The sequence below is a fragment of the Lissotriton helveticus genome, chromosome 12 (genome assembly GCF_964261635.1).
Source record: "Lissotriton helveticus chromosome 12, aLisHel1.1, whole genome shotgun sequence".
Lineage (NCBI taxonomy): Eukaryota > Metazoa > Chordata > Amphibia > Caudata > Salamandridae > Lissotriton > Lissotriton helveticus.
Window position 1 is genome coordinate 101,032,241 of NC_136073.1, and position 26,613 is coordinate 101,058,853.

The window sequence follows — 26,613 nt, forward strand, 5'->3', positions numbered from 1 at the left end:
AAGTTAACATTCTAAAAAGTATGCTCCCTCTTTCCCTCACAAAGCCTTCCTTAAATATACAACCAAAAAACAAATTCATTTGGGATGATAAAAAAACATGTATAGCCCTAGAAGAATGTACGCAAAACCAACAGAAAGAGGGCCTGAATCTACCAGACATTGAAAATACCAAATTGCTTAACTGGCTGCACAAGGCACAAGTTGATTTTGCAGGGAAGTTAACTTTCTAACAAGTATGCTCCCTCTTTCCCTCACAAAGCCTTCCTTAAATATACAACCTAAAAAACAAATTCATTTGGAATGATAAAAAAGCATGTATAGCCCTAGAAAAATCTACGTGAAACCAAATGAAAGAGGGCCTGAATCAACCAGACATTGCAAAATACCGAATTGTCTACCTGGCTGCATAAGGCACAAGTTAGTTTTGCAGGGATGGCCTTCGACTTCCACAATGGGTGCATATAGAACACAACTATTACCTTACCCCTTCAATCTCTCTTTACATTGGGACTCTCTTGCATCCCGAACAACGTTCACTCTCTCGTCAAAGTTAATAGTATGGTACAGACCCCGAATACTTGGATACGACCCTACAGAATAAAATGCACAAGTTAACGCTATAATCTCTCTGGTACCATAGACACATTAAAATACATAAAGTTACACCGTTCTAGTAACAGTGGGCTCAAACATGTATAAGCACAATCCAAGACTTAGGCCCATTCGAGAACCCACCACCATCTTGACCCTCTTGTTTTCCCCCCAGCACTGTCCAACATCAGGAAAACAGGTCACTTAGCATTCAAAATATATAGACACATCCAACCACCCAGGAAAGCTCTATGTAACCAACTTCTGAAAAAATCGTCATCCCTCAACCCTAACCGACCGACTCATTAAAGGAAACCTTCCGGCAAAACATCTTACAGTCACATCCCTCAGGGAAAATACCTGAGCCCTCGCACAAACCTGCTTTTGGACTTTCTACCAACTGTACTGGACACCTGCAAAACTCTACAGAATGGGCCTAATTGAATCTAACACATGCTGGAGATGTGAGGAAGCACCAGCCAATCTGCAACACTTGCTACTCAAGTGCAGACACGCGGCTCCTCTATGGGGAAAGATCACTTACCTTAGATCTCCCTAAGATCGCTCTGGGTGTCAAGTCCTATTGTCACCCCACATTATGTGTCAATAACAACTTACAACTCACTGACCTTCTACTTACCTCAGGAGACAAAATCATCTCTCTCGGAGTGGAAATCCCAAACCACTATTTCCTACAAAAAAATGCTACACCAGGATTCTGACAACAATATATATGCAAAAAAGCCTTCACAGTACAGCACCAAGAAGCTTTGGACCAATCTAGACATATATTTGCAAAAGTGTAAACCTCCATAACACCACTAACTAATCCTTATTACCTCCCCAAGCGCCTTGGAGCTACACATCCCCACCTGAGTCTAAGTACATAACAATGTACTGTGGACCACATTGTTGGGATATAACCCTCCGCCCCCACTCCTTCCCTCCCCATGTCACTCGTATTTTCTGTAGATCCCTTATCTTTACTCTATGTTTTGTGAGATGTTACCTCAGCTCATCCAACACACGTATTTCAGAAAGCAAAAATTCTGACTCTACCAAGGACTACTTCACTCGTGCCTCCCATAGCCTAATATATATGTTTGCCTACAGTTTTTACGATTATTAGGTAAATAATCTTCGAGCGGAGCCAACTTGCTGAGTGAATTGATGAATTCATATCAGCGTTAAGAATTTTTGCACCAACATGCAAATTCGGAGAGCATGTTGATATATATAATTGTTTCTCGAAGAAGAAGCAAGAGAGGTTACTGGCATATTATAATCAAACTTTTATGGAAGTTTTTGACTTAGGAAAAGGTATCAAGATCTCTATCATTTCATAAAAAGTGCTGAACACCGATGTGCCAATTAACATGTTGGTAACTAATCAATGTGATATAGAGACACATAAAGTATGTTTGGTTAATGTGGGTAAATGAAGAAGGTGTAATACAAAGAGTCTAATTTGAGGTGTTATAGATGTTGTTAAAAAAAATCACATATGTAACAGTCGAAACTGACCTGCTGTTGGAAACCGTTGGTTGATATGCAACAAAACTTTGCACTCCCAGGCAATGTGTAGATTGAACAGGAACACTGTGAAATCTAGTACTGTTGATTTATCTGAGGATATGTGGTCGAAAAACTTAGTAATGTAGTTTTAACAACTGAGAGTAATTATTTTACAGGTGGTACTTTGGTTAAGAGACCATTGGTGAAAGCAATTGTGGGAGGCATGACACTGTCTGTTATGGCAGTCTCTGATTCTGCTATAACACTTTTAAGGGATTCCACATTTTATGGTCACTTGAACAGCATATTCCACTTGTTGCCAACATGTGGTAAATGATTGAAGTATACTAATGTAGCGCAGGTGCGAATTTATTGTCATAGCAGAGTGCCCATGACACCCAGCAGCTCCTGTCCTACCAAGATCCAGGCAGTAACCAACATACCTATCACTGCCAGAACCTTAGCGAGACAAGTTCCACTAAAGATCCTTTGACTTCCCAATATACCCACTCAGGTTCAAATATACACACCGTTACAACATCAATGTCCAAGGTTACAACAGCAATGTCTCTGCAACAGATTTCAATAAGTTTGCAACCATATACCAAGATGTGTTCACTGCCTTTGAAATTTCAATGTTATGAATTAACTATCACATAATGGATGTTGGGATATCTCCTCATATTTCCTTTTACTGTTTATACGTGTCTTTTTTGTTGTCTATTAAATAACAGTTAAACGTTATGAGCAAAAAAGAATGGATATACTTTTTCAATGCTGAGCCTAAAAGAGTCCCCAGTTTCTCCTGCCTAAGATGTACAATGCTACTTCTGCAATGGCAACATACTTTCTTTAGCTCTAAATACATTTAGTTTTAATACTTCAGTTTTTAACCCTTTTTTAAATTTGTACTTTTTCTACTGCTAAATGTATATGTTTATTATTTTGTATGTTGTTGCAATTTCTACAGAGATGAGTACAGGCAAACACACTTAATAAAAAGTGCAACTGTAAACAATACCAATAATAAAAACAATATTAATATTAATAAACACTATTACAATTGATATTATTATTGTTATTCATATTATTATTATTGTTATTCTTATTGTTGTTGTTATTGTTATTATTAATACTAATGGTATTAGTATTAATATTGCTCTTAGTTGGATTACTGTTACTGAAATGATTATTATCGCCACTATTACTAATACTACAGGTGGTTAAAGGTAACATTATTTTTAAATAATATTAGTAATATTATTATTATAATAAAGTTATTATATAACAGTTAATAATAATAAAACCAATAATAATAACAGCCAGTTATCTCAATTTCCATTAGAAAAATCATGGTGCTTTCCAAAACTCCTTAATAATCAAATAAATAAATGAATCCAGAACAACATTGTATTGATAGTGATGATTATAGTCGATAATGGCCATACTTATTAACATTGAGAACAGCAATAACGAATATGTTCTTAATAATAGCAATACAAAAATCAATGCACATGATAGTAATTAGAATTGTGATACTACTGCTACTTGTGATAATAATAACAACAAAGACAATAATAGTAATGTCTATTATAACAATAACTTTACAAATTATTAAGAAAGTATTGTGATTGCCACTGATTATTACTTGGAAAGATAGGAATTACCTTCTAATTAATTTAAAAATGACTATTAAAATAAAATCAGGGGAAATACACTTGATGTTTTCCTTTTGATGTACTAATAATTTGTGGGGCTCAAAATACTCACCTGCCAGGGCTTGAACCTGGAGAAGATGGCACACGAATTACCAATGAATGGCCCATGCCCTGGCACACAAAAGTACATGCTTCTTAGGGCATGAACCACAGCGTAGACTGCATTATAAATAATGTAGGAAATTCTCAAGTCCGGCTCATCTTGATACTTGTCTTTGAATCTTTCCAGCTTTTCTTGACCTGTACAGATGGTAAAATCTTTACCTAATTCCAATGCTGTTTGGGTCAGATTGGATTTTGGGGTTGGCCAATGACATCCAAACACCCTCTCCCAGAATGACTTAACAAAGATGTCTCTGAAGAAGTTTTCAGGATGAACTTTAAGAAGGAAATCCTTGAACCCTGGGATTGAACCTTCATGCACGGCAAGCCCGATTGTGTCGCTGATTGTGTTGGTGAATTCCATGTGAGAAAACCTGGTTGAGGTTGACCAACCTTCACTGGCAACCCATACTTTGATGGTAAAGTTCTGTCTGGCCAAAGCCTGCATCACCAGGGTCAAATATGGGGCAGTGCAAAAGGCAATGATGACATTGACCTGTGACCTCATGACTGTCTCTACAATGAAACTGATTCTGACACTAGACGGCTCAATGGGTATTGATTCATGGAAGGCGATGCAGAAATTAGATTTAAGGAGCTCGGCCTTAAAAGAATGAGAGCCCAAGAGACCATAATCATCCTCATTAGATAGCAGGCCAACCCAAGTCCATCCGAAGTGTACCACCAGCTGGGCAAGTCCGCGGGCCTGGATGTCATCACTGGGAATGGTCCGGAAGAATGAAGGGTACTGGTCTTTGTCACTAAGCAATGAGCTGGTTGAAAAATAACTGACCTGCAAATATATGAGAGTTTTACAGACATTAACAAGAGGATTTTCTTTTTCAATGTGCTCATATTTTTCACAAATGACTTAATACTTTTAGTTAAATGTACATTTTTCTGAAAATAACATAATAATAATATACTTTCTAAGGCAACTGGTTTTGGTGATTGTGAGAAATCTTGTTTCTGGTTGACTGGGGTGTGAGCCCTTCTCAAGCAGCAACCACAATCCTAGTTAAGGTAAGGCACCAGCCAACCCCAAAGTAACCTATGCTCACCCTCTGGTAGCTTGGCACAGAGCAGTGAGACTTAACTTGAAGGCAATGTGTAAAGTGCTGGTACAACACTTCAAATAGTAAAACAGTGAAAACACTGCACAAAAAGATCCCACACCAGGTTAGAAAAGTGCAGCGTAGTAAATATAAAATGACCAAAATGATTTAAAAAACAATCAGTAGAACCAGGGTTATGAATTTTTAAAGAATGAACTGTAAAATAGCACATTTACACATAAAGCGCCAACCAAGGATATCTGGTTGAGCTGGACCAGGCCAAATCCAAAAGTTCAAGCCGACCCCAATGGAGCGTGGGTCAAATACAGTCCCACATTTTTGTATGCTGGGAGTGATGATGGTAGGAGCCCGAATTTCCATTATTTTTGCTGATCTGCTAGCGCTTAACAGCCTTGGAGTGGAATAACGTGTGATTTAATTAGAGAGGAGCCATCTCAGGTTTCCCATGTCCATGTGTAAGTAGCAGAATTTTTAGAAGAATCAGTGCTCGTGTCCAAAGCTTTTGTAAGAACCCCTCTCCTCTGCCGAATGTGCTAATCCTCTATTCTGGTGGTTTCCCACGTAATTTGTGCCCTTGGGGACCCATATTATACCAACATCCTGAATACATGCCCGTGCAGTGACTATGGACATAGGCATTGCCTCACATTTCTCTCAATTTTTTCTATAAATGGAACTACGAAAATGCATTCAGGAAGGACATGAGTGCTGGCATTGATGTCCAGGGCTCGGAGATGGTCATCAGAACACCATCCACATAGGGGAGTGATTTAAGAGGCCAGAATGAGTTGAATAATATGGGTACCACCTATTGGCCTTCACTAGAGATTCAAGGGGCAGGAGGAAGAGCAGGGGACAGCGGACAACCCTGGTGGGTGCCTCTTTTGAGCAGTATCATATGGGACAGGTGACCTCCTTAACTGGGGCCGAGTGCCGTCAGGTCCGTATACAACCACATAACCCTCCTACTAAAATCCTGACCCATGTAGCCTGTATCTGTGGGGAGGTCCACCCGACAGATGTCTAATAATCCGTGGTCACCAAAATGGTCCATGAGTGAAGGCCTGTCTATGGCATTGTAACAAGCTGGGCCCTGTCCAACCAATGATCGGGTCCATGGACCACATTCCAGTCTCCCCCAACCACTAGTTTGGCTGGCCCAAATTCAGTGAATAACCTATTCAGCTGGCCAAATAAAACTATTTTATTTCCATTTAAGGCATACACTGAGCCCAGGATTAATGCCTACTCCCCTAGTTTCAGTTTTGCGAAGACATCTGCCCTGTGTGTCCGTCTAAGATTGCAAAAGTCTGTATGGCAAGACCTTGTAAATTAAGATGGCTACCCCACATTTTCCATAGGAGGCAAGGTCAAGGACCTGTGTATCCATTGGCGTTGTGTGGCTGCTGCGCACTACTCTCCTGACCTATTCTCCTTTTAGCTTATCAATTTCGGCTGTGGGTAGATGGAGCTCTTATTCGATTGAATGCAATATTAGTCCTATGATGGTAATATAAGATAATCTTTGTCTGCTTAACAAAGCTGGACGGACCATTCACGTTCATTGATACAATATGGATTTGCACATCTCATAGGAAGGGTGGGGCATGCTTCCAGAGTCGGGCTACTGTTCGAGAATGAGGGAGAGGACAGTTTGTCTGCATCAATGGCAAGTCAGGACAGATGAGAGATTGGTGTATTAGGACAATAGGTCATAATTCAAGTGTCTGATTAGCAATACATCTAAGCCTTGTACACAGGTGGAGCTGCCTGTAAAGTGTGAAACTAAGTGACCCAGAACACACAAAGTAGCAGACCCTAACTTTAATCTGCACAGTGAACCATGATGCACTGGCAGTAGGAGGCACATCCTTGAACAGAATCCGAGACTCTGGCATAATAAAAGAGGCACATCAATATGACAAACAATGAGGCTTACACTGTTAATGGGAAGATCCCCTGGAGGGGTACGTGTACTTCTAAGAAATTCCAATGAGCACTAGGTCCTCTCAGCCCCCCTGCCATCCAAACTATCTCCCACCCTCTGGGGATCCAGAGAGACCTCAAAGTCAACTTTTAAAGGACATGCGATTGCTCTGAAGAGGTTTGGGGTGGGTGGAAGTTCTTGAGGGCAGGACCATGTTCCTTATATCCAACATGTATAGTGGCAAAAGCAGTGCAACCCCCGAAAGTATTTAAGTATATAAAGCACAGCAGAGCGATTAACAGCAAGAACAAGGACACAGGTAAAAACAGTATTGAGGCTTAATCAGGCCAATTATCCAATTTGAGACCTTGATGCATTTGGTACTACATTTCTCAGTATCTTATGAGGAAATCTCTATGTCCCTGGGCTCTCATTTGGATGTTCTTTTAGAGGTGAATTGGACTTGTCAATGCCACTAATTTGGTATGGGGCACTAAATACCATGTCCAGACCCTCTCCATCCGACTGTCTTTTGAGGGTCAGGCACTGCTGATTGTGGTGCGATGCCGAGGTCTGCTGTCCAGTGGAGTAGGTACCAGGTGCACCGGTGTTCTGTAGGTGGCTGTGTTGGGACCACTTCCATAGAGTCCTCCATGTTGTCCAAGAACTACTCCAGTGCCCCATGGTCTTCAAGTTCCAAAGTGTGGCCACATATAGTTACAATCATCAATGCTCAAAGAAGCCACATTTAATCCATTCCTTTCTCTTTCAAGGGTGCAAGGCTAGAAACTATTTTCTCTGGACCCCTGTCTCAAGGGATGTCTGCTGTCACAAGGATCAAACTTCCTTCATGATGAAACAAGCTCTCCTTCTGTTTTGCTGCCTGTAGCATGGTCCTGCTGTGCTGGTGTCTTAGTAGACATGCTTTGATTGCGCTGGGTGCATCTGTTTGGCAGAAAGGAGGTGCTCTTAGACTATGTGTCCTCTGGAATTCTAAGAGCTCAGAGAAGGAATCTGAAGCAGATTTGGCACAAGGAAACTGAAGTACCTGAACATAGTGCAGCCCTTTAGCATCCTATGTAGACCAATGTGAGCGGGCTTCCAGTCCAGCTCATTTCTCTATAGTCAAAGGATTCCAGTGACTTAGTCCAGTTGCAAGCTGTACAGCTTGTTTTAAGTAAAAGTAGCGCCAAAAAGCGTTAAGTGGCCACTGCGGTCATCTGGGTACATTTGACTAGGACCTAGGTGCATTTTAAGTTTGACCTCAATGCAGTGTGGGTCAGGCACAGAAACCAGGTTCGACACAGTCAGAAATGTTACCTTCTAACTTACCCCCTTGCAGTTAATGGGAAACATTTTCAAGGGGGCAAGGCAGCAGGCTGTGGCTGAGAGGGGTCCATGAATCCAGATGCCATCAGGTGTCAACAGCAAACTGCCCCCTGGAGTCTACTTCTTTGTCCTGTGTACTAACGGGAGCAATTGCAACCTTTCAGGTCTCCTCAGAGGTCTCAACAGCAGGTGCAGTCCTTTTTCAGTCTTACACTTGTGTTCTGAAAAGGGTGCCCAGCTGCGCCACATTTATGCCTGCCACTAGCCTGTGGTTGGTGGTGACTACTGGTCCCTCACTGTGAAAAAAATTCCCAGGGGGAATCCTTGTCCAGAACCTGTATGCCCATCCCATTGGTATGGCCAGGAAAATGAGAAACCCCTCATCTGTGGTCTAGGGGAAGCTGCTGTTCCTCTTGGATTGCCTGACCTGGAAAAGAAAGAAAGGTCCTTTTCAAGTGTCAGCTAACATTGGCCTGTGACTCTGTAGGCATGTTTGGAGGTAATCAAGTTCTTGGGAACGGCCCAGAATGTCATACTGCCAGAGGAACAGAATCACCTCTCCACACTCAAGCCTTTGACCTGCTTTGGGGGCAGTCTTCACACCTACTGAAGTGCCCGTTTGGCTTGCCCTACATTGGAAAAACTGAAGGAAAAATTAAAGTTCGCTTAACAGAGCACAAGAGCACAATAAGGAACAAGAATTTGAAATCTCCCCTAGCTGCTCACTTTACTTCATCCAACCATAACATCAGCCAGTTAAGGTTCCTTGTACTGGAGGTTGTCCCGATGAGACCCGGCATTGATAACCGCAAAAAGTTATTGCAACGCGAACTCTTCTGGATAAAATTGTTGGACTCGTGCCAACCAAAAGGACTTAATGAACGGATTGAATATAGTTATTTCCTCTAAACATGCTTCAGCTTTCTGTTTCTAATCTGGTATGTATATTGAATGTATTTCCCAACCTTTTTCGTTTTCTTGAACTCAACTGCCATTCTTGAACTTAATTTTTCTTCTTATTTTTTTTCTTTCATGACCTTTCCTTCAGATACTGTGATGAGATTCGTGTTTATGAACATGTTATTATTTCCTATATATATGCATTCACTTGTCTGTTTCCAAACTTCCTTTTTTCACCTTCTTTCCTGCTTTTCACCACCTAGTATTCCCTATCCAAGATGGCCGACACTTTTTGTGCCTTCACCGACTACCATGTTAATGTACCTATGTAATGGTTTATTTAGTGATGGTCCCATATCTAGTTATTTTGAGCATGGAAAACAGTTTGTTATATTTGGCACCGCCCACATTGTTCTGTAACGTTCCTCAGTTTTGATCTTTTCACTCGCTTTGCGTTGCACATTGCACAGTCCTTTTTTCATGTTAAACCTCATCGCACTTAGTCCTCTTTCTATGTCGCACTGTGCGTTTCCTTAATACACTCTCTCCTCCGCGCACAACGACTTCTGTCGGTATCCATTACTGAATGCGTCCACCTGAATACCCGGGTAAGAATTGTTATCCTTTATCTCGGTTTCAGACCGCGTTTTACAACTCTGCTAATGCGCACAGTCGGGTGCTCTATTTGGGCGATTCTGACCTGTATCTTAGACACTTCTGTATCACTCGTTTTCCTATATGCACGTGGACACTATCTTTACAAAATCCCTTTCTTTTCTCCTTTTTTATCACTCTATATCATCTGTTGTTTACGGTCACATATTAACATAAGGCATGCTGATACGACCTCCATAAAATCCCTTTCTTTTCACCATTCTCGATTGCTCGTTTACACCACTCTACATTATCTGTTGCTTGCGGTCGCATTAACTGGCTTCACCCTGTTTGGATCCCGCTTTTTCCTATGGTCCGTTGGTTTCACTTTTCAGTTATATTCTAATTCTTTTGAGGGTAAAGTCCATTCCCTGAAACAGTGTTTGTTTCTACTACAGATCTACTTGAGGCCCCTGATGAAGGGACTATTGTCCCGAAATGCATAGGGATTTCTGCACCCTGAAATGTTTATGATGGATAAAATATTGAGCTTCATCATTTGAGTCATTATGATTATAATATATGACCCTCTTGAATAAAATTTTGATGAGCCACTTGGATTTTTGAACTTGTAAATCATGTCAAAACCCAGAAGCTTGATCTGCCTTTACAGGAGCACCTACAGGACCCAGCGTGGGAATTTCCAACACCCTCTTGGCATTTGTTCCATATAATAGTCCTTTACCAGCCAGAAGGGACTATTCCTGAGGTGCCCAAAAATGCGTTTAATTTCCAGTTGAAGATTACCCTGCTGAACTTTCATTATACCAAGGTGTGCCTACCATCCTTATTTTTTTAACAATAAGGGTCATCATGTCATATGTTTAACTACCATGCATCCTTTCTTGTGTGTAATAAGACCTACTTAAGGGTAACTTGTTAATTGTTAAACGGAAGGTTTAGGCCCGTCAAAGGGGTTATTATGGCAGTTTGATTTTGATGTTTTAAAACTGCATACCCAGGCTACAATCATAGACCTACAATCATGTTTGCACAGTCACTGTAGTGGGTGGAACAATGGGTGCTGCTAGTGACATTTATTAATGAAATATCTACTTGTACACAGGGCAGGTTGCTACTCTACTTTTCCTGCATCAAAATCCTGCATCAAAATCCACGTGTTACTAAATGATGCCGCAAAGAAATGGTACCTGAAATTTTACAGTCGTTTAGCGTAATGTCTTTTTCTTGCTTTCAGTTTTATGAACATTTTATTTTGAAACCTAATAATCATCACTCTTGCATTCAAGCTTCTGCAAATATCTGCATCAAATCAGAAAGCATTCAGGGAGCATTATACATAGCCTCATATTGCTAAACTTTGAAAACGTGTGTACTCATTTTTATACTGGACCCACTGCCAGTAGTGCAGTCAAAGCTTACATCATATACTTAGACTTCTCACCCTAATGATAAAGGCTTTCAATTAATGAACCATAAATACTAGTTTGAACAGCATTAACATATGGACAAAAATATGACTTTAACTGTAGACAGTGCACTTCCCTGATCCATAATGTGGTACTGCAAACTGGCAGCCTAAGGGTTTGTGCTGCAGGGGGTTGGGCCTACTTGTCCCACGGACAGAATACACATGAATGCTTATTGCCCTTGACCCCAAACAATAGCTCCAGAGCACCAGGCTATAGTAATTTCACATCCCTGGGCATTTACTGTACAGGCCCTGTGCTCAATTTGTACCATGTAGTAGGGACTTAAAGGTACGCATCATTTTCCAATTAGGAGTATACCTAATTTTGACATGCTTCAGGGATTCTGGCAAGTGCAATGGGCTTCCGAGTGCACAGTTAAAAAATAGCAGCTTTTGTACAAATAAATGATGAAGATGAAGTAACTTTTATTGAGCATAGCTACTCCCAGCATGGAGCTTCAGTCCTAATATAAGATATAAAAAGATATTAACTTTGAATAAAGAGCTAGGTTTTTAGCCTTTTTTTTTTAAAAAACTGCGGGATTGGTTAGACCTTGAAGCTCCAAGGACACTATTCCATGCAACAGCTTCTTTGTGTGCGAGAGAACTTCTTCCCACTCTAGCTCTTTGGATTTTAGGAATTTCAGCTAAGAGTTTATTAGTTGAACACAAACGTTTCTGTGGGTTATAGATGCAGAACCTAGCCCTGAGATAGATGGCCCCTGTCTGAGGCAAGCAAAAGTGCTTTAAACAAGAATCTTTTCTTGATAGGATACCAATGAAGATCTCGCAAATGGGGAGACTTCAACAAGTTCAGAAGTAAATGGGCTGCCGCATTTCGGACAAGCTGGAGTATGGAGGTGCAACCCTCTGTGGACTTATAAGATCAAAGATGGCCCCACTAAGGCCTTTCTTAACTCTACTGCTAGACTCATCACTGGCTCAAAAACATACTACCCTTTACCCCAAGCTGGAATCTCTAAATTAGCTCCCTTACACAGCAAGGATACAACAAAAAATTGCTTGCATTACCCATAAAGCCTTAAAATACAACACCCTGCCTTACCTGGCATGAAAACCAGTACTATCTGGTGGCTCCAGATCCTCCAGTAGGACCAGCATCCTTCTGCTGAAACCACAGATATTCCATAAAAAAATAACTTATGATTGAGCTTTCTCAGGTATCGCCCTGCCTCTGGAAATCGGGACGATCCCCTCCACTATAACTTTCAAAAATTAAGTTAAAGCACTTTTGAAGAACAAATTCCTTCCCTAGATCCCCTTGCCCAGTGAGCACTCAAAGACTCGTCTCCTCTCCATTTCTACCAGTTTTTATTGTATTTGATTGGGGTTTTCAGAGAGTTACCTCTATATGCACTTTTCGGACTCACTTTGTTATCCGTTCCTCCCAGCTCCTCCTTTGTGACTTTGTAATATGCTTGGTTTATTGCTGTTCCTGTATTCTCCATGCGTGCTCTGACACATTTCTCTCACCCTATTATTTGCTTAGACTGTTTATGATAATGCATGTCTGCCAGCGTAGAGTTTTTCTCCCCTTGTACTTCCAACCACCCTGCTGTCTGATTTGCTTAGATTGTTTATGATTATATATGTCATGCCGGCGTAGAGTCTTTCTCCCCTTTTATTTCTGACAACCTGTTGTCTGATTTTTTAAGTTCATCTGTAAAGCGCTTTGATACCCTAATGGGTATTGTTTGCGCTATATAAAACTTTTAAAATAAAATAAACTTGAAGTTTGCTCAGCAACTGATAGGGTAAACCTAAATATAAAGAATTACCATAGTCTAATCTGGAGGTGATCGATGCCTGAATCATCAGCTTCTTTGCTAAGAAGGACAAACCAGGTGCCAGCTACAGATCTAATTTGGGGTTTGAAAGACAAATTCCCATAAAATTATATCCCCAGGTATTTAAGTAAGCCCTCTTGTAAGCCTGGTGGGGAGGCATCATCAATCCGAACCTGAATTCTGGTGCGGAATCGTCCAAAAAACAGTATTTCAATTTTATCCGCATTACACTTAAGTTGGTGTATGGCCCTCCACTGAATGATAGTAGTTAGACAGGTGTTAATCTGGGCTCCTGGCAACTCTTCTCCCCTGTCACATGATAACAGCAGCTGTGTGTCGTCAACATATGATATGGTTTTTGACCCAAGTGCTCCAGAAATCTGGGCACAAGGAGTAAGATATAAATTAAAGAAGGATGGGATTTAATGCTGAGCCTTGGGAACACCTACTATCAGTTCACATGGATTTGAGAAAAAAGGAGGAATCCAGATTTAGTGGCGGCGACCTGTCTGGAAGGGAGAAAGCCAGTCTAAAGCTAGTGTTGTTACACCAATAGCCTGGAGGCACGCGTGAAGTTTTGAGTGGGGGACTGGATCAAAGGCAGTTGATAGATCTAACAATATAATCGGAGCAATTATGTGAAAAGAGGAATTTTCCTAAAACTACCCATAACTATAAAGCAAGTGTTCAAATCTAGGTGTGGGAGGGAGCCTATCATGCTAAATGTTTGCCTAACTCTACAAAATATTTCCACTTGAATTAACTGAGTAAACATTTATTTCAAGTGGATATCCTGATAATGTGGCATGGAAAAAGCTCACCTTAGCCTAGATAAGATATGCCTGCTTTAAAACAATTTGCATTAAATTGTTAATGGTATAACAAGCATTGGCAAACCATTGAATTTCACCTTCTAATACCAGCACAATATGTAAGATGAATACAGTCCATGACATAAGTAGTGGAAGCATGCACTTAATCAAATAAAAAGAAGGGTGTAACCTAAATTCTCAAGGGGTGGGACAGACATTATTAGGGCAGAAACCCATCTAATCATGCACAAGGATTCGAAAGAGACAAATAAACAATCATGAGCAGTGGGCAGGCCCAAATCCCATTTTAATTATATTTTTAAGTATATTTTTAGGTATTGGTTACAGTGTAGTCTGTGTCAGACAAGTGAGACCACAAAAATGTATCCTTTCCTTAGTACAAGCCATTGGAAATATATTTCAAGATGCTCTCTACCCTTCTCCATTACACCCCCCAACTTCACCTGTGGATATCGAAGAAGTCCCAACAATCTGGCGATGGAAATTGAAACAGTGGAACTGGACTCGCCAATGACAGCTGTCAGTGGTGAGCTTCTCTTGCACTGGTAGTTTGGGATGGCCTTATCCTGTCCTGTGAGCATCCACAGAGTTTCCTCAATGGCCTTCCTGGCTGATAAACAGGTATCATAGATCAGGAAGCCCAAGTTGATGTTTGGCAGTAAGCTCTGGTCTTTGTTAATTTCATTGATGGCAAACGCTATTGCTTGAACCCAGCTGTACATTGTGACACTGAAGCTGAAGGACAGAGAAGAAAACCATAAGAAAAAAAAGGAAATTTAATTAAAACCTAGTTCCAATCCCATTGTTTTAAACTGTTGCTAGATTCTCTCTCAGACATGATACAAGTTAAGTGTGTGAGCAAAATTTGCAAAATTTCATTTTTGCATGATCATGCAAAGATTTTGGTAAACATTTTGTGAATTTACAGAAAAAGAAAATCTGGTATTTAGTTTTTTATTTTAGTGTCAACATGTCCTCACATTCATTTTGGAAATGAGGAAGCATTCAGCACTAAGTTATGGCGTAAAGCAACAGCCACTCGTCCACTGAACTCCTGTGTTGTACCCATTCTCCTGTGGTAAGATTTTAACCCAACCAGGGATAATGGCAGAATTTCCCTTAACAAGAGTAAAGTGAAATGTCAGAAATTACATGAAATCTCATAGGTGTAATAGCATTTTTGCCCGGTCGAATCATTTCTGAATAGGTTGCAGACATTTGGTCTTCTCTGTTATGACCTTATGCCATCTGTGTATCCTAAAAGGTATTTGGTATCGAATGCATCCTCTACCTGTCTATCTATCTATCTATCTATCTATCTATCTATCTATCTATCTATCTATCTATCTATCTATCTATCTATCTATCTATCTATCTATCTATCTATCTATCTATCCATATTTACGTGAACTCACACCTCCAGGACAGATATTTACAGATCACTTGATGAACTCAGTCTTAATGGCAAGATCAATTCTGCAAATAACATTCATACCCGCCACCATTATATCTTATAGTACAGAGCACTTACTTGCTGCAGGTTATTGGCTTCTGGAAAGAAGTAAAATCATTCAGATTGTCCTGCCAGGTCATATGAACAGGGATCAATCCACCAATCATGATGTCTCCGGCCGAGTAGAATCCCACCTCGTCCTGATTGTTGAGTGAGCAACCCAGGGCAGTAGTATAGGTACTCAGAAGCAGAACCACCAGTGGCAGCATTGTGGTTGTGGACAAATGGCTGCATGTATAGCATTAGTAGAGTCGGGCACCAGTGACTTTCTGAAGAATAGCCTAATTGACATTGAGATTAAGATCTGAAATATATATAATAGTTTGAAGTTACATTAAATACCAAAGATAATACCCGTATACTGTACAAAGTTAACCAAGTTGGCATACACAGTGTGCAGAAACATTACATAAGTGCTGTGGAGTAAAGTTTTTGCATTGCATTTACAGCTTCACTATTTGTAGATAATAATACTAAAATAAATGTCATTGGCTAATGGCAGTGCTTTGTAATGTTGTGTTGTGTTAATTTTTAACGTGTGCTATCATCTGCAAGTGTATCCTAGTGCTGATGCAGCAGCATCATTCTGGGCCTAGGTAAGAGCTCGTCTAGTTGAAAGAGCCATATTTTTAGTTTCTTGTAGAATTCAAGCCTTAAAGAGGCGGCTCTGATATGCAGGGGCAGATTGGTCCAGGCTTTGGGAGGGAGGTAGGAGAAGGAGTGGCCACCTATTCTGGTTCTTCGTATTTGTGGCATGTGAACTAGTAGAAGTCCAACCTAGCAGAGGTGCCCGGTGGATTTGTGGATGCTGATGTGGTTGTTGAGATATGCTGGACTTTTGTTGTGTAAGGCTTTGAAGGTGTGCTTGAGGAGTTTGAAAAGAAATCATTTGTGGATAGAAGGCCAGTGGAGCTGCCTGAGGTTAGGTGGGGACAATGTGGTATGCTGTGTGCCTGGCTGCAGAGTGCTTTATGGTTTGAAGTTGTCCGTTCTGTTGCATGTTGATTCTGGCATAAAGGGTGTACCTGTGGATACGTTTTCTTGCGATGAAGGCTTGGGTTGATGGGTCTGCGGGTGACGATGGGGAGATGTTTGAAGATTTTCTCCAGCATCTTCAGAGTATGGAAGGACAAGACAGAAACAGCGTTAATTTTGGTGGTCATGGTGAGTTGATTGCGATGATTATGCTGAGTTTCTTGGAGTCGCCCATGGCAAGGACTATTTGCCAAAGAGCATGGCCTCCATCTTGTTGGTGTTCAGTTGGAGGCAGTTGTTTTTCATCCATGCAGTCATACAGATGGAGAACTTGACCCGACTGTTTGGAGGTTTGGCGGAGAGGGAAAGTATAAGTTGAGTGTTGTCAGTGTAAGACAAGATGTTGATTCCATGGACATGAATAATGCTGGTGAGTGGTGTTACATTGGTGTTAAAGAGGGTTCGTCTGAGCGATAAACCTTGAGGTACTCTTCAAATCAGGTTATGGATATCTGACCACTACAGGGCCAGGTTAACTGACTGGGTCCAGCCTGTCAGAAAGGAGACTATGCATCAGAGTGCTAGACTTGGATGCCTGTTTGATACAATCAATGGATGAGTAGGGAGATGGTGTAAGCCACAGAGAGGTCTGGGAGGATAAAGGCAGTGGTGACTTCTCTGTCCATAAATATATGGATGTTGTCTGTTGCGGCTATGAGGGTTGTTTTTGAGCTGTAGCTTAAGCTTGATTGAGTGTTGTTGAAGAGATGGCTTCTGTTGACATTGGTGCAAGGCACTGTGAGGAATTCCTCAGCCATAAAAAAGCTGAGAACAGAACCAATAATAACAGATTTTTAGCTCATTTCAGTGTTTGAGTTTGGGTCAATAGAGATGCACTTCTTGAAGTTTGCCATACACGTGCCATGGGTCTGAACTAAACTTAGCTGTCTTGCAGAAGGCCTTTCTCTTCTGCCTAATATTAGCATCTCTACTTTGGCCTGTTAGGTGGAATGGAATTATTGTTATGAATTTAACTCTGCCTGATTCCGAGTAAGCCAGTGATCCATGAACCAATTTTCCTGGGAGTTGAAACACGGGCAGAAATTTTACCAGGTGATAGGTCTGTTAGGATTAATGATGCCCAACCCCACGCAGGGGCTGCAGGATACATTTGCTCAGAGTACAAGATAAATGTACATGTAAAAACCCACAGAATTGGGAATTCTATTTGGATTTATAACTTGTAAATCCCGTCCTATTACGGAAAATCCCTATCGCATGATAATTGCATGGTACTAGTGCAGTTCAGAAATACATAAACAATAACGTTTAACATCATTGCAAATTTCCATAGAATCAAATATGAATCCAATATCAAATTGAACCACAATCTCCCTTATTCTCCGGCTGTCCTAACTGTGTCACACTTTTTCTTCTCCTTCTGGTATCCATTCTAATTTCAGCATCCGTCTCTTTCACTCTCTCCATCTCTCACTCTTCCTACACAAGCCCCACAGTTTTTGATTCAGTCGCCCAAATTTCCAAAAGGAGGGAGTTCCTGGGAGACTCCTTCCCCTTAACACATCCATTACCACCTTTTTTTTACGAATAAGTAACTGGTCAGTGCTCTGCAACCAGAATTGTGGTTGCAAACCATTGATATACTCAATACCAACAGCAATTTTGAAGGGACGCCTCTTTCACTCCACTTCCAAAATAGGATTTGGAACCAGTTGCATAATCCATTTCATGAGTCTGTATGCTTTCCTGACTTGAAAAATTATGGGGCATATGTACAAGGAAGTGGCGGGGTGAGGCGTTAGCGGTCATAGCTTAACGCCTCGCTCCGCCACTTCTGAAAGACAAGTCTGCACCATATATACAACGATATGGTGCAGCCTTGCGTTTCCCCCTGAGATGGCATTACACTTAGCAGGGGAGCACCAACGCATGCACTCTTACACCATAGTGCGTGGAGTGGAGGATTGTTTATATGTAGGAAGGTAACCCTTCCTACATATAAATAATCCTGAAATGCTTTTTTGCTTCTATGTGTGCTGCCTAATGCAGTACACATGGATGTTACAAAATGTCATTTTTTTAAGGATTGTTTATGTGCAGGAAGGTCACCTTCCTACACATAAACAATCCATGTGGAAAAAGCAAAAATGAGGAGAAATAAAGCATTTCTCATTGTTTTGCCAACTTAAGACCAGGATTTTCCTGGTATTAATTTTGGAGCTGCCTCCTATTTACTCTGCCCTTGTAAATAGGGGGCAGCGTAAAAAACAATGTGTGTTGTGGTGGAACTCCTACAGCTACTTTTGCTTGCGCTGCTCCCTTGAGAACAGCGTCTCCCCAGAGCACTCGTATTTAATTTGAATAAAGTTTCAATGCTTGTGACCAAAGTTCATTGTGTTTTTATTCAGATTTTTGTTTTTTCTTTTTTACACATGATATTGCTCTTCTATACCATTGTAACCCATTTGGCCCAATGCATTTCGGGCACTAGCCCTTCCTCAGGGGCCATGTGGTTCCTGTAAGGTAAACAAGTACAGTTTCAATTCACTGTCCCATCTATTTAAACTCATGTATATACATCAGGTTCAGCTTACGCATTTCATAAACATGCAATTTGAGAGAGGTCACGTATTTCATTTTCGTATATAAACTATATGCAACAATATAAAACAATATAAAACAATATAAGGCAATGAGTTTTGTCATGTAGAGTGTACACCTTGTACCAAACCGCAAAATAATGCCAAACTAAATAGTGTAACTGTATTGCCTCTGAATCATGTTCTTAAGCAGTGTTATTGCAAACGTTACAACATGTTTGTATATAAAGTGGAAAAGCTCTGACCTTGTCTGACGGGTGGGTTTTTGTTGACGGTTAACGTGCGTGAAAACGAGTCTGCGCGAAAGTAAAAAACATTATCAACCGCTTGTAACTGGATGTTTAATGCTTACGCTACTTGTCTAAAACTATTTGGCCCGAAAACGGGACTTACCACAAAAAAGTTCAACTGCGCGTTCTATGCTCCTCGTTTTACCGGCGTTAAGCACGGTCAAAAGTCCCGCGTGTTAAAAGGACGTTCTAAAGTCACGTGGGTCGTGAAATTGAATAACGGCGTGTGATAGGTCGAAGATGTCAGCTATGTGTGTCGGAGATTCTGTTAGGTCGTACTGGTGTCACGTGTGTAAAAAATAAAAATTGTGTGAAATCCAAAATATTTTGGAAATTGTACCGATATTACCAGGAAGAGACAATGAACAATATCTCTTAAAAAGAGAACTGTACTGGATCAATAGACTATCATCCATCGCCCCGAGAGGGCTGAATGAACGGTTGGAATTTAGTTGTCATTTATAAACCCTTCGTAGAGTTTTACCATCAGCTATTGTTATATACTCTAATGTAATATATTTACTGTATTTCACACAATTTTTATTTTTTTAAAATATTTTTTATTTTGAAATTGTTTTGATAAATCATTGTCAACATAATGGGTAACATAGGGTTACTCATTGTAAATTTCACAAGGTTCCGCATTTGTTAGTAAGTGCAATACACTTTTAACATTCTTTTTCAGTCGCACTATCGTAGGACGGCAGTGTTTACACACGTGACACCAGTACGACCTAACAGAATCTCCGACACACATAGCTGACATCTTCGACCTATCACACGCCGTTATTCAATTTCACGACCCACGTGACTTTAGAACGTCCTTTTAACACGCGGGACTTTTGACCGTGCTTAACGCCGGTAAAACGAGGAGCATAGAACGCGCAGTTGAACTTTTTTGTGGTAAGTCCCGTTTTCGGGCCAAATAGTTTTAGACAAGTAGCGTAAGCATTAAACATCCAGTTACAAGCGGTTGATAATGTTTTTTACTTTCGCGCAGACTCGTTTTCACGCACGTTAACCGTCAACAAAAACCCACCCGTCAGACAAGGTCAGAGCTTTTCCACTTTATATACAAACATGTTGTAACGTTTGCAATAACACTGCTTAAGAACATGATTCAGAGGCAATACAGTTACACTATTTAGTTTGGCATTATTTTGCGGTTTGGTACAAGGTGTACACTCTACATGACAAAACTCATTGCCTTATATTGTTTTATATTGTTTTATATTGTTGCATATAGTTTATATACGAAAATGAAATACGTGACCTCTCTCAAATTGCATGTTTATGAAATGCGTAAGCTGAACCTGATGTATATACATGAGTTTAAATAGATGGGACAGTGAATTGAAACTGTACTTGTTTACCTTACAGGAACCACATGGCCCCTGAGGAAGGGCTAGTGCCCGAAATGCATTGGGCCAAATGGGTTACAATGGTATAGAAGAGCAATATCATGTGTAAAAAAGAAAAAACAAAAATCTGAATAAAAACACAATGAACTTTGGTCACAAGCATTGAAACTTTATTCAAATTAAATACGAGTGCTCTGGGGAGACGCTGTTCTCAAGGGAGCAGCGCAAGCAAAAGTATTTGTATCTCAATCCTAGTACAGGGGTTCTACCCCACGGGCACCACCCACCGACAAAGATATTTTGAACAAAAAATTTTGAACAAAGAGTGCGTATCCCAAACTCCGCTTTGGCTTCAAAGGAACTCCTACAGCAACACCCACACTAAGCATAGCGTGAAAGGGGGCCTTATTTACAAGGCAGCGTTAAGCCACGTTAAGTGGCTTAACGCTGCCTTGTAAGTGGCTTAATGCTGCCTTGTAAATAAGGCGAAGCCCCTATCGGTACGGAAACATCACTAAAAGTGACTTTTCTGTGGTGATATGAGATTGTACACATTCCCCTATGTTTTTGTGCACTTGCCATGCCCCTTTAGAGGTTGCAAATTCGCTTGAGACCTCAGAAGAGATTCATCCATATGGCCCCTAGTTACTTCATCCATGTTCAAGTGTATTTCAGGTCACTGTCCTGACTCACACGGAAGCACCAACTAATGTGGTAAACAATGACTCTGGCTTTTATGGTTAAACCCCACTAACTAGTTTGAGATAGCACTGGTTAACCCTTAATATTTTTGTCTAATGTAATCTTACAGTTGTAGTTTAAAGGTTAAAGGTTTCATTGGGACTAGACACACAAAATGTGGTGAAACTATTTTAAAAACGACTCTCGAGCTCAGCATACATCTGCAGCACTTAATACCACCCACCTAGACATTGCATATGATCGTTCCTGTCCCCAGGCCTACCCTGGAGAAGTTGAAATGCAAAGAGAGCATATTTTCCTGCCTTACCTTCAATACACAGCTTCCTTCCCAATGGCCTCCTTGCTGCAGCGGTAATAATGATGGGCCACAGAAGGTTGTGAATGTTTTCCATACTTTGAGCCTGGGTACTATTTATACTCCTGCATTAGATGATTAACAGCACACCGTGCATACACATTCACACACACACTTTTACCTCTGGGGCTCCAGTGCAAAGATGCAAGTTAATTGACACTTTTTAATTGAACCCTCATGAGGTAGGGATGGTTTCAGAGGGATTTGTCTGCAGGGGAACGAAGTTCTAAAGTAAACGCTATAAAGTTAGGAGCTTCTGTAAAATAATGTGGAGCTTAAAACGATTTAGTTGATGATTATTTGGTATATACTAGTTGCTTTAATATTGAAAGCGCAGTGAGGGGTCACAATGACCGCAGAAAAGGATAGAGGACTGTAAACTGAGCCTCCATACTGTGTCTACAGCGACAAAACTTGTAACACTCTGATATGGCCAAATTCCTTTTCAACCTTGTCATGCATTTCTTCATCACCTAAGCCCTCTTCTTTCACTCACACTACTAGCGCACCTCTTTCTCAGTTGCTATAATCACACACCTTTTATTATCTCTCTTGCTCTCCCACACTCACACTATCCTTTCTTGGTCATTCCTCTTTCTGTCACACCTGCCTTTTTCTTTTCCCCTCATTTACTCATGCACATTTTTTGTACCTATTTTCTTTCCTTGCTTCCATCATTTATCAGCTACCTCACCATATTACGTCTGCCTTCACTTCTAGGTCTTTCTCCTTTTCTCTGCCCCCACCCAATACTGCTACCACCACTCCAAACCGATGACACTTTCTCCATGAATATCTGTCAAACCCTGTCCCTTCCTGTCCTCCTCTTCCACTCACTGTCCTCCATTTACTCCAGCGTCCCCTCACTTGCCTCCAGCCTTGTTAGCTTCCCATCAGCGGTTTCTTCTTCCTTTCATCCCCTTCCAGCAACTGTCTCTTTCTATCGGATGTATGACGTTACAACGCACACTTTTACAATGCATACCTTTACAACGCATTTTTTACAACGCAACATCCATTACAATGCATTCCATTACAACGCATGCCATTACAACGAAATGTTAAAAACTTCATTTACAACGCATTCCATTACAACGCATAATACCTTTACAACGCATACCATTACAACGCATAACATTACAATGCATGTTTGGTAAGTATTGGATAGTATAGCGGTAAAAATTACTATTCTAACTCCAGGGGGTGCATCAGTAGGGTAAGTGTTGGATAGTGTAGGGGTAAAAATTACTATTCTAACTCCAGGGGTTGCAACAGTAGGGTAAGTGTGGGATGGTAATGTTATGCATTGTAATGGTATGCGTTGTAATGACTGCGTTGTAATGACATGCGTTGTAGTGGTGTGCGTTGTAGTGTCATGCGTTGTAATGGTTGCGTTGTAATTGATGTTGCGTTGTAAAAGTTTCGTTGTAATGGTAGTGCATTGTAAAAGTTGCGTTGTAAAGGTTGTTTTCCCTTCCTATCACTCTCTTCCTTACCACACCTGCCGCTCTCTAAATGCTTTCTACTTCTAGCTGTCATGGATTGCCTTGTTCACTCATTGTTGACCTTTCACTCACAGTCACTTTTTGTTTAACCCTCTGTCATACTCTTCCACCCTTCGTCTCTCCCTCTTTCACACTACCATTGTCACTCTATTCTTTCCCCACTTTCTGTCTAGTCCTACTGTCCCACTGACACACTGTAGCACAGCTAGGGTTGTACATCTCTACACAATTCAGAGATAGTGGCAAGCGGCTTAGAAAATGCAGATAATTCTCCAAGCATGTCACGGGGCAGGCACATCACTGAGAATGTGGTCTCTAGTGCCATATTGATCACAAAGTGGCTCATTAGGATGTCGGTCAGGTCTCAACCAAGGAGCCATCGGTTGTGGTCTGACCAACATCTGGTCTGGTGGTGGAACGGCCGCACTATGATGCAAGCGATCAGAGGCAGGGGTCAGAGGGACCAACCAACGCTTCCGACGGAGCCCGTCCAACCGTCATTCGGAACGTAATAAACTACAATAGGGACGGCACTGTAGGGATTACGATTTCCTTTCAGGCAGCCTTTCAGTGGCTGCCGGAAAGGGACTTTGGAGGCCCCTAGCTGGGCTCCCATCCCCTCATGGCCTCTGCTATGGGCCCCCCTAAATATCCCTGCATCGTGTGACAAGCACCACATGATGCCAGTTGGACGCTCATCCAACCAGCATTGTAATGCGGGCCTAAGTGTGGGTGGAGGTAGGTGGCTTAGCTTGGATTTTGATTCACAATACAAATCACTGGAGGGCAGCAGCAGGAATTTCAAATGTGAGCAGCAGCTCCAAAGCAATCACTGGGAATTAGGATTGGTGGCATTTAATTGGGCTTTCTGGACAGAGAAACTGTAGGAAGTGGAGCAGGTTGCATAGATAGGGTATGCATGTACTGTACACATCATTGCATGTGGGTTGCATATAACATAATAATCTTTGGTAAAGCAATATTTATCTTAAAGGGATCGACCGCTGTAAAAACAGCTTGTTATGTGACTCCACATACCTGATGGACTTACAGAGATGTGTGCTAGTCAGATGGCGAGGTCCTGAGGAGACTCAAACTAAAATATGGGGTTGAAATGTCGACAAACCCTCCAATTTGGTTGACATTGATGAATAACAGAAAGGGATTGTTGATCTGCTTGATTTTTTTTTTATCGGTTTTTCGCAAAAAACAGTATATTAGCAAAGCAGCAAAAGAAAGAAAATTCAAGACCCCCTCACAACCAATAAAAGCCAGTGGCACAGGTACAAAGAAACACCAAAAAAAGACCAAAATAGAGAATATAGTAACAGAGGAATGTACCTAAAAAGGTATTGTAGGCTTCTAATTACCCTACTATGTCTCTTGGTCCCCCTGCCCTTGTTGATCAATCCATTTGGAGAATGCCCCCCAAACTTCAAGCCCGGTCCTCCTTTTCCTTCGTCCTTTCTTGGCATATACAGATGTTTCGAGATGGTATGTAGCAACTAATCTAGCCAACCATTGTGCATAGGACGGAGACTCATAGTCTAGCCATCCGGAGGAAACGCAGATCCTCCAAACTGCCATTGCAATAAAAATCAGCCCTTCCTCCTTTACTCTTGAAGAGTCAGATTGTGTTCCCAAAAGAATGGTCGTAGGATTTAAGAGGATTGGTTGGTTTGTTATTTCACCAAGTAAGTTCTGTATTCTGAGTAGGGTGGAGTCAATAAATGGGCATGTTGCAAATATATGTATAGAGTCCGCACCTACCTCAGAACAACGTGGGCATAATGTTCCTCTACCAGATCCCCACTTGATGATTTTACTAGGTGTCATATAAAGAAAAAATATAGTTTTAAAATGTTGTGCCTGTAATTTGGCAGAAATTAGGATTTGTTGTGATAACTGCAAGGAATTATAAAAAACACTTTGAGGGGAATCAAGTTTGGTGTGCCATTTGGTAGCAATAGATTCTAAGTCGTCTGGGGTTTCCTTGTTTAATATTTGATAAATACTTCCAATGCGAGCAGTGGGAATATTCCGGAGAGTATTCATGAGCTCAACCTCAGCAAATCCGCTGGCTCCTCCCACTTTCCTAGAGAGGTAGTCATAAATGGCCATGTATTTAAATAGATCTTGACTTTTTAGTTTGAATCTGGTCTGTAAAGTCGAAAAGGATTCAATCCCCCTAGCTGTTATAAGGTCCCCTAGTTTTATTATCCCTGCTCTATACCATTCAGACAGGTAGGATGAACTAAATATAGCAGGTAAGTTGTTGTTGTTGGTTATAGGGGAGTAAAAGTTAAATCTACCGATTCCAAGGATTCTCCGGACATGGCAAAAAACTTTGTAAGAGTTCATTAGCGTCTTAAATTTAACGCGATTGTAGTATCCATAAGTTGTTTCACGGATTAAGCAGCTCCAGTGTTGTTCCCCTATCAAGGACCGAAAGGGTGAGGGTAAAGACGGTTCAGCTCCGCAGGTGGATTCTCTTAGTAGAACTGAACTATATTGTTGTAATGCCGCCCAATAGTATATGGTGAAGTTAGGAAAAGCCCATCCCCCTCTATCTTTCGGTAACGTGAGATGTTTTAGTGCTCGTCTGGGCTGAGCGTATACCCAAATAAATTGGGTGAAGATTTGTTGAAATTTAAGGACGTCTTTTTTACTGAACTCAAGGGGTATACAGCGAAAAAAATAACGTAGCTTAGGGAAATAAGTCATTTTGATGACGTTGCACCTGCCGACCAGCGTTAGGTGTAAATTATCAATTTGTTTTAGTGCCTTCTTTGTCTGGACAGCAAGGGGAGCCAGATTGGCTGTGACTATTTGCTCTAGCCTAGGTGAAACCAGAACGCCCAGATATTTGGCCTTTGGCACCACTCTGGCGTCAGTCCAGGTGATTTTGTTGTTTACGAGAATCTGCGTTTTGTTCTTATTTTTGGCATACCCAGATAATCTCCCAAATTTGTGGGCCTCGTTTTCTAGTGCCCGTGTGGAATTGGCAGGGTCTGGAGTAGTAATGGCGAGATCATCAGCGTAAGCCAGGATTTTACTGGAGAGATGTTATGATTTTTCTCTATTTGCTTGATAAGGGGGTCTAGATAGAGAGCGAACAGTAACGGGGAGCAGGGGCAGCCCTGCCTGGTGCCTCGTGAGATTTTAAAGGGCTCCGTCAGTTGTCCATTTATGGTGACACTAGCAGTTGGATTGTAATAAAGTGCCTGCGTTGCCTGCATGAACCTGCCCCCGAACCCCATACTGTCCATTACCCTCCAAAGGAATCGCCATGAGACCCTATCAAAGGCATTTTCGGCGTCGAGTAATATAAGTGACATCGGGTCTCCGGCTACTTGGGCAGCATCAAACAGAGTAATAACTCTCCTTACATGTTCGGTGGTCCCCT

General features: G+C 41.2%; 1 protein-coding gene across 1 annotated transcript in view; it reads right to left on the reverse strand.

Annotated features, from left to right (window-relative positions):
- The window catches only part of LOC144797783 (extracellular calcium-sensing receptor-like), a 142,035-nt gene that overhangs the window by 45,279 nt on the left and 70,143 nt on the right, over positions 1–26,613 (reverse strand). The window contains exons 2-4 of the mRNA XM_078668546.1: positions 15,417–15,702; positions 14,329–14,620; positions 4,612–4,719 (exon numbers count right to left, since the gene is read on the reverse strand). Coding sequence (XP_078524672.1) covers positions 4,612–4,719; positions 14,329–14,620; positions 15,417–15,607 — 591 coding nt within the window. The 5' untranslated portion in view covers positions 15,608–15,702. The remainder of the gene's footprint in view (positions 1–4,611; positions 4,720–14,328; positions 14,621–15,416; positions 15,703–26,613) is intronic.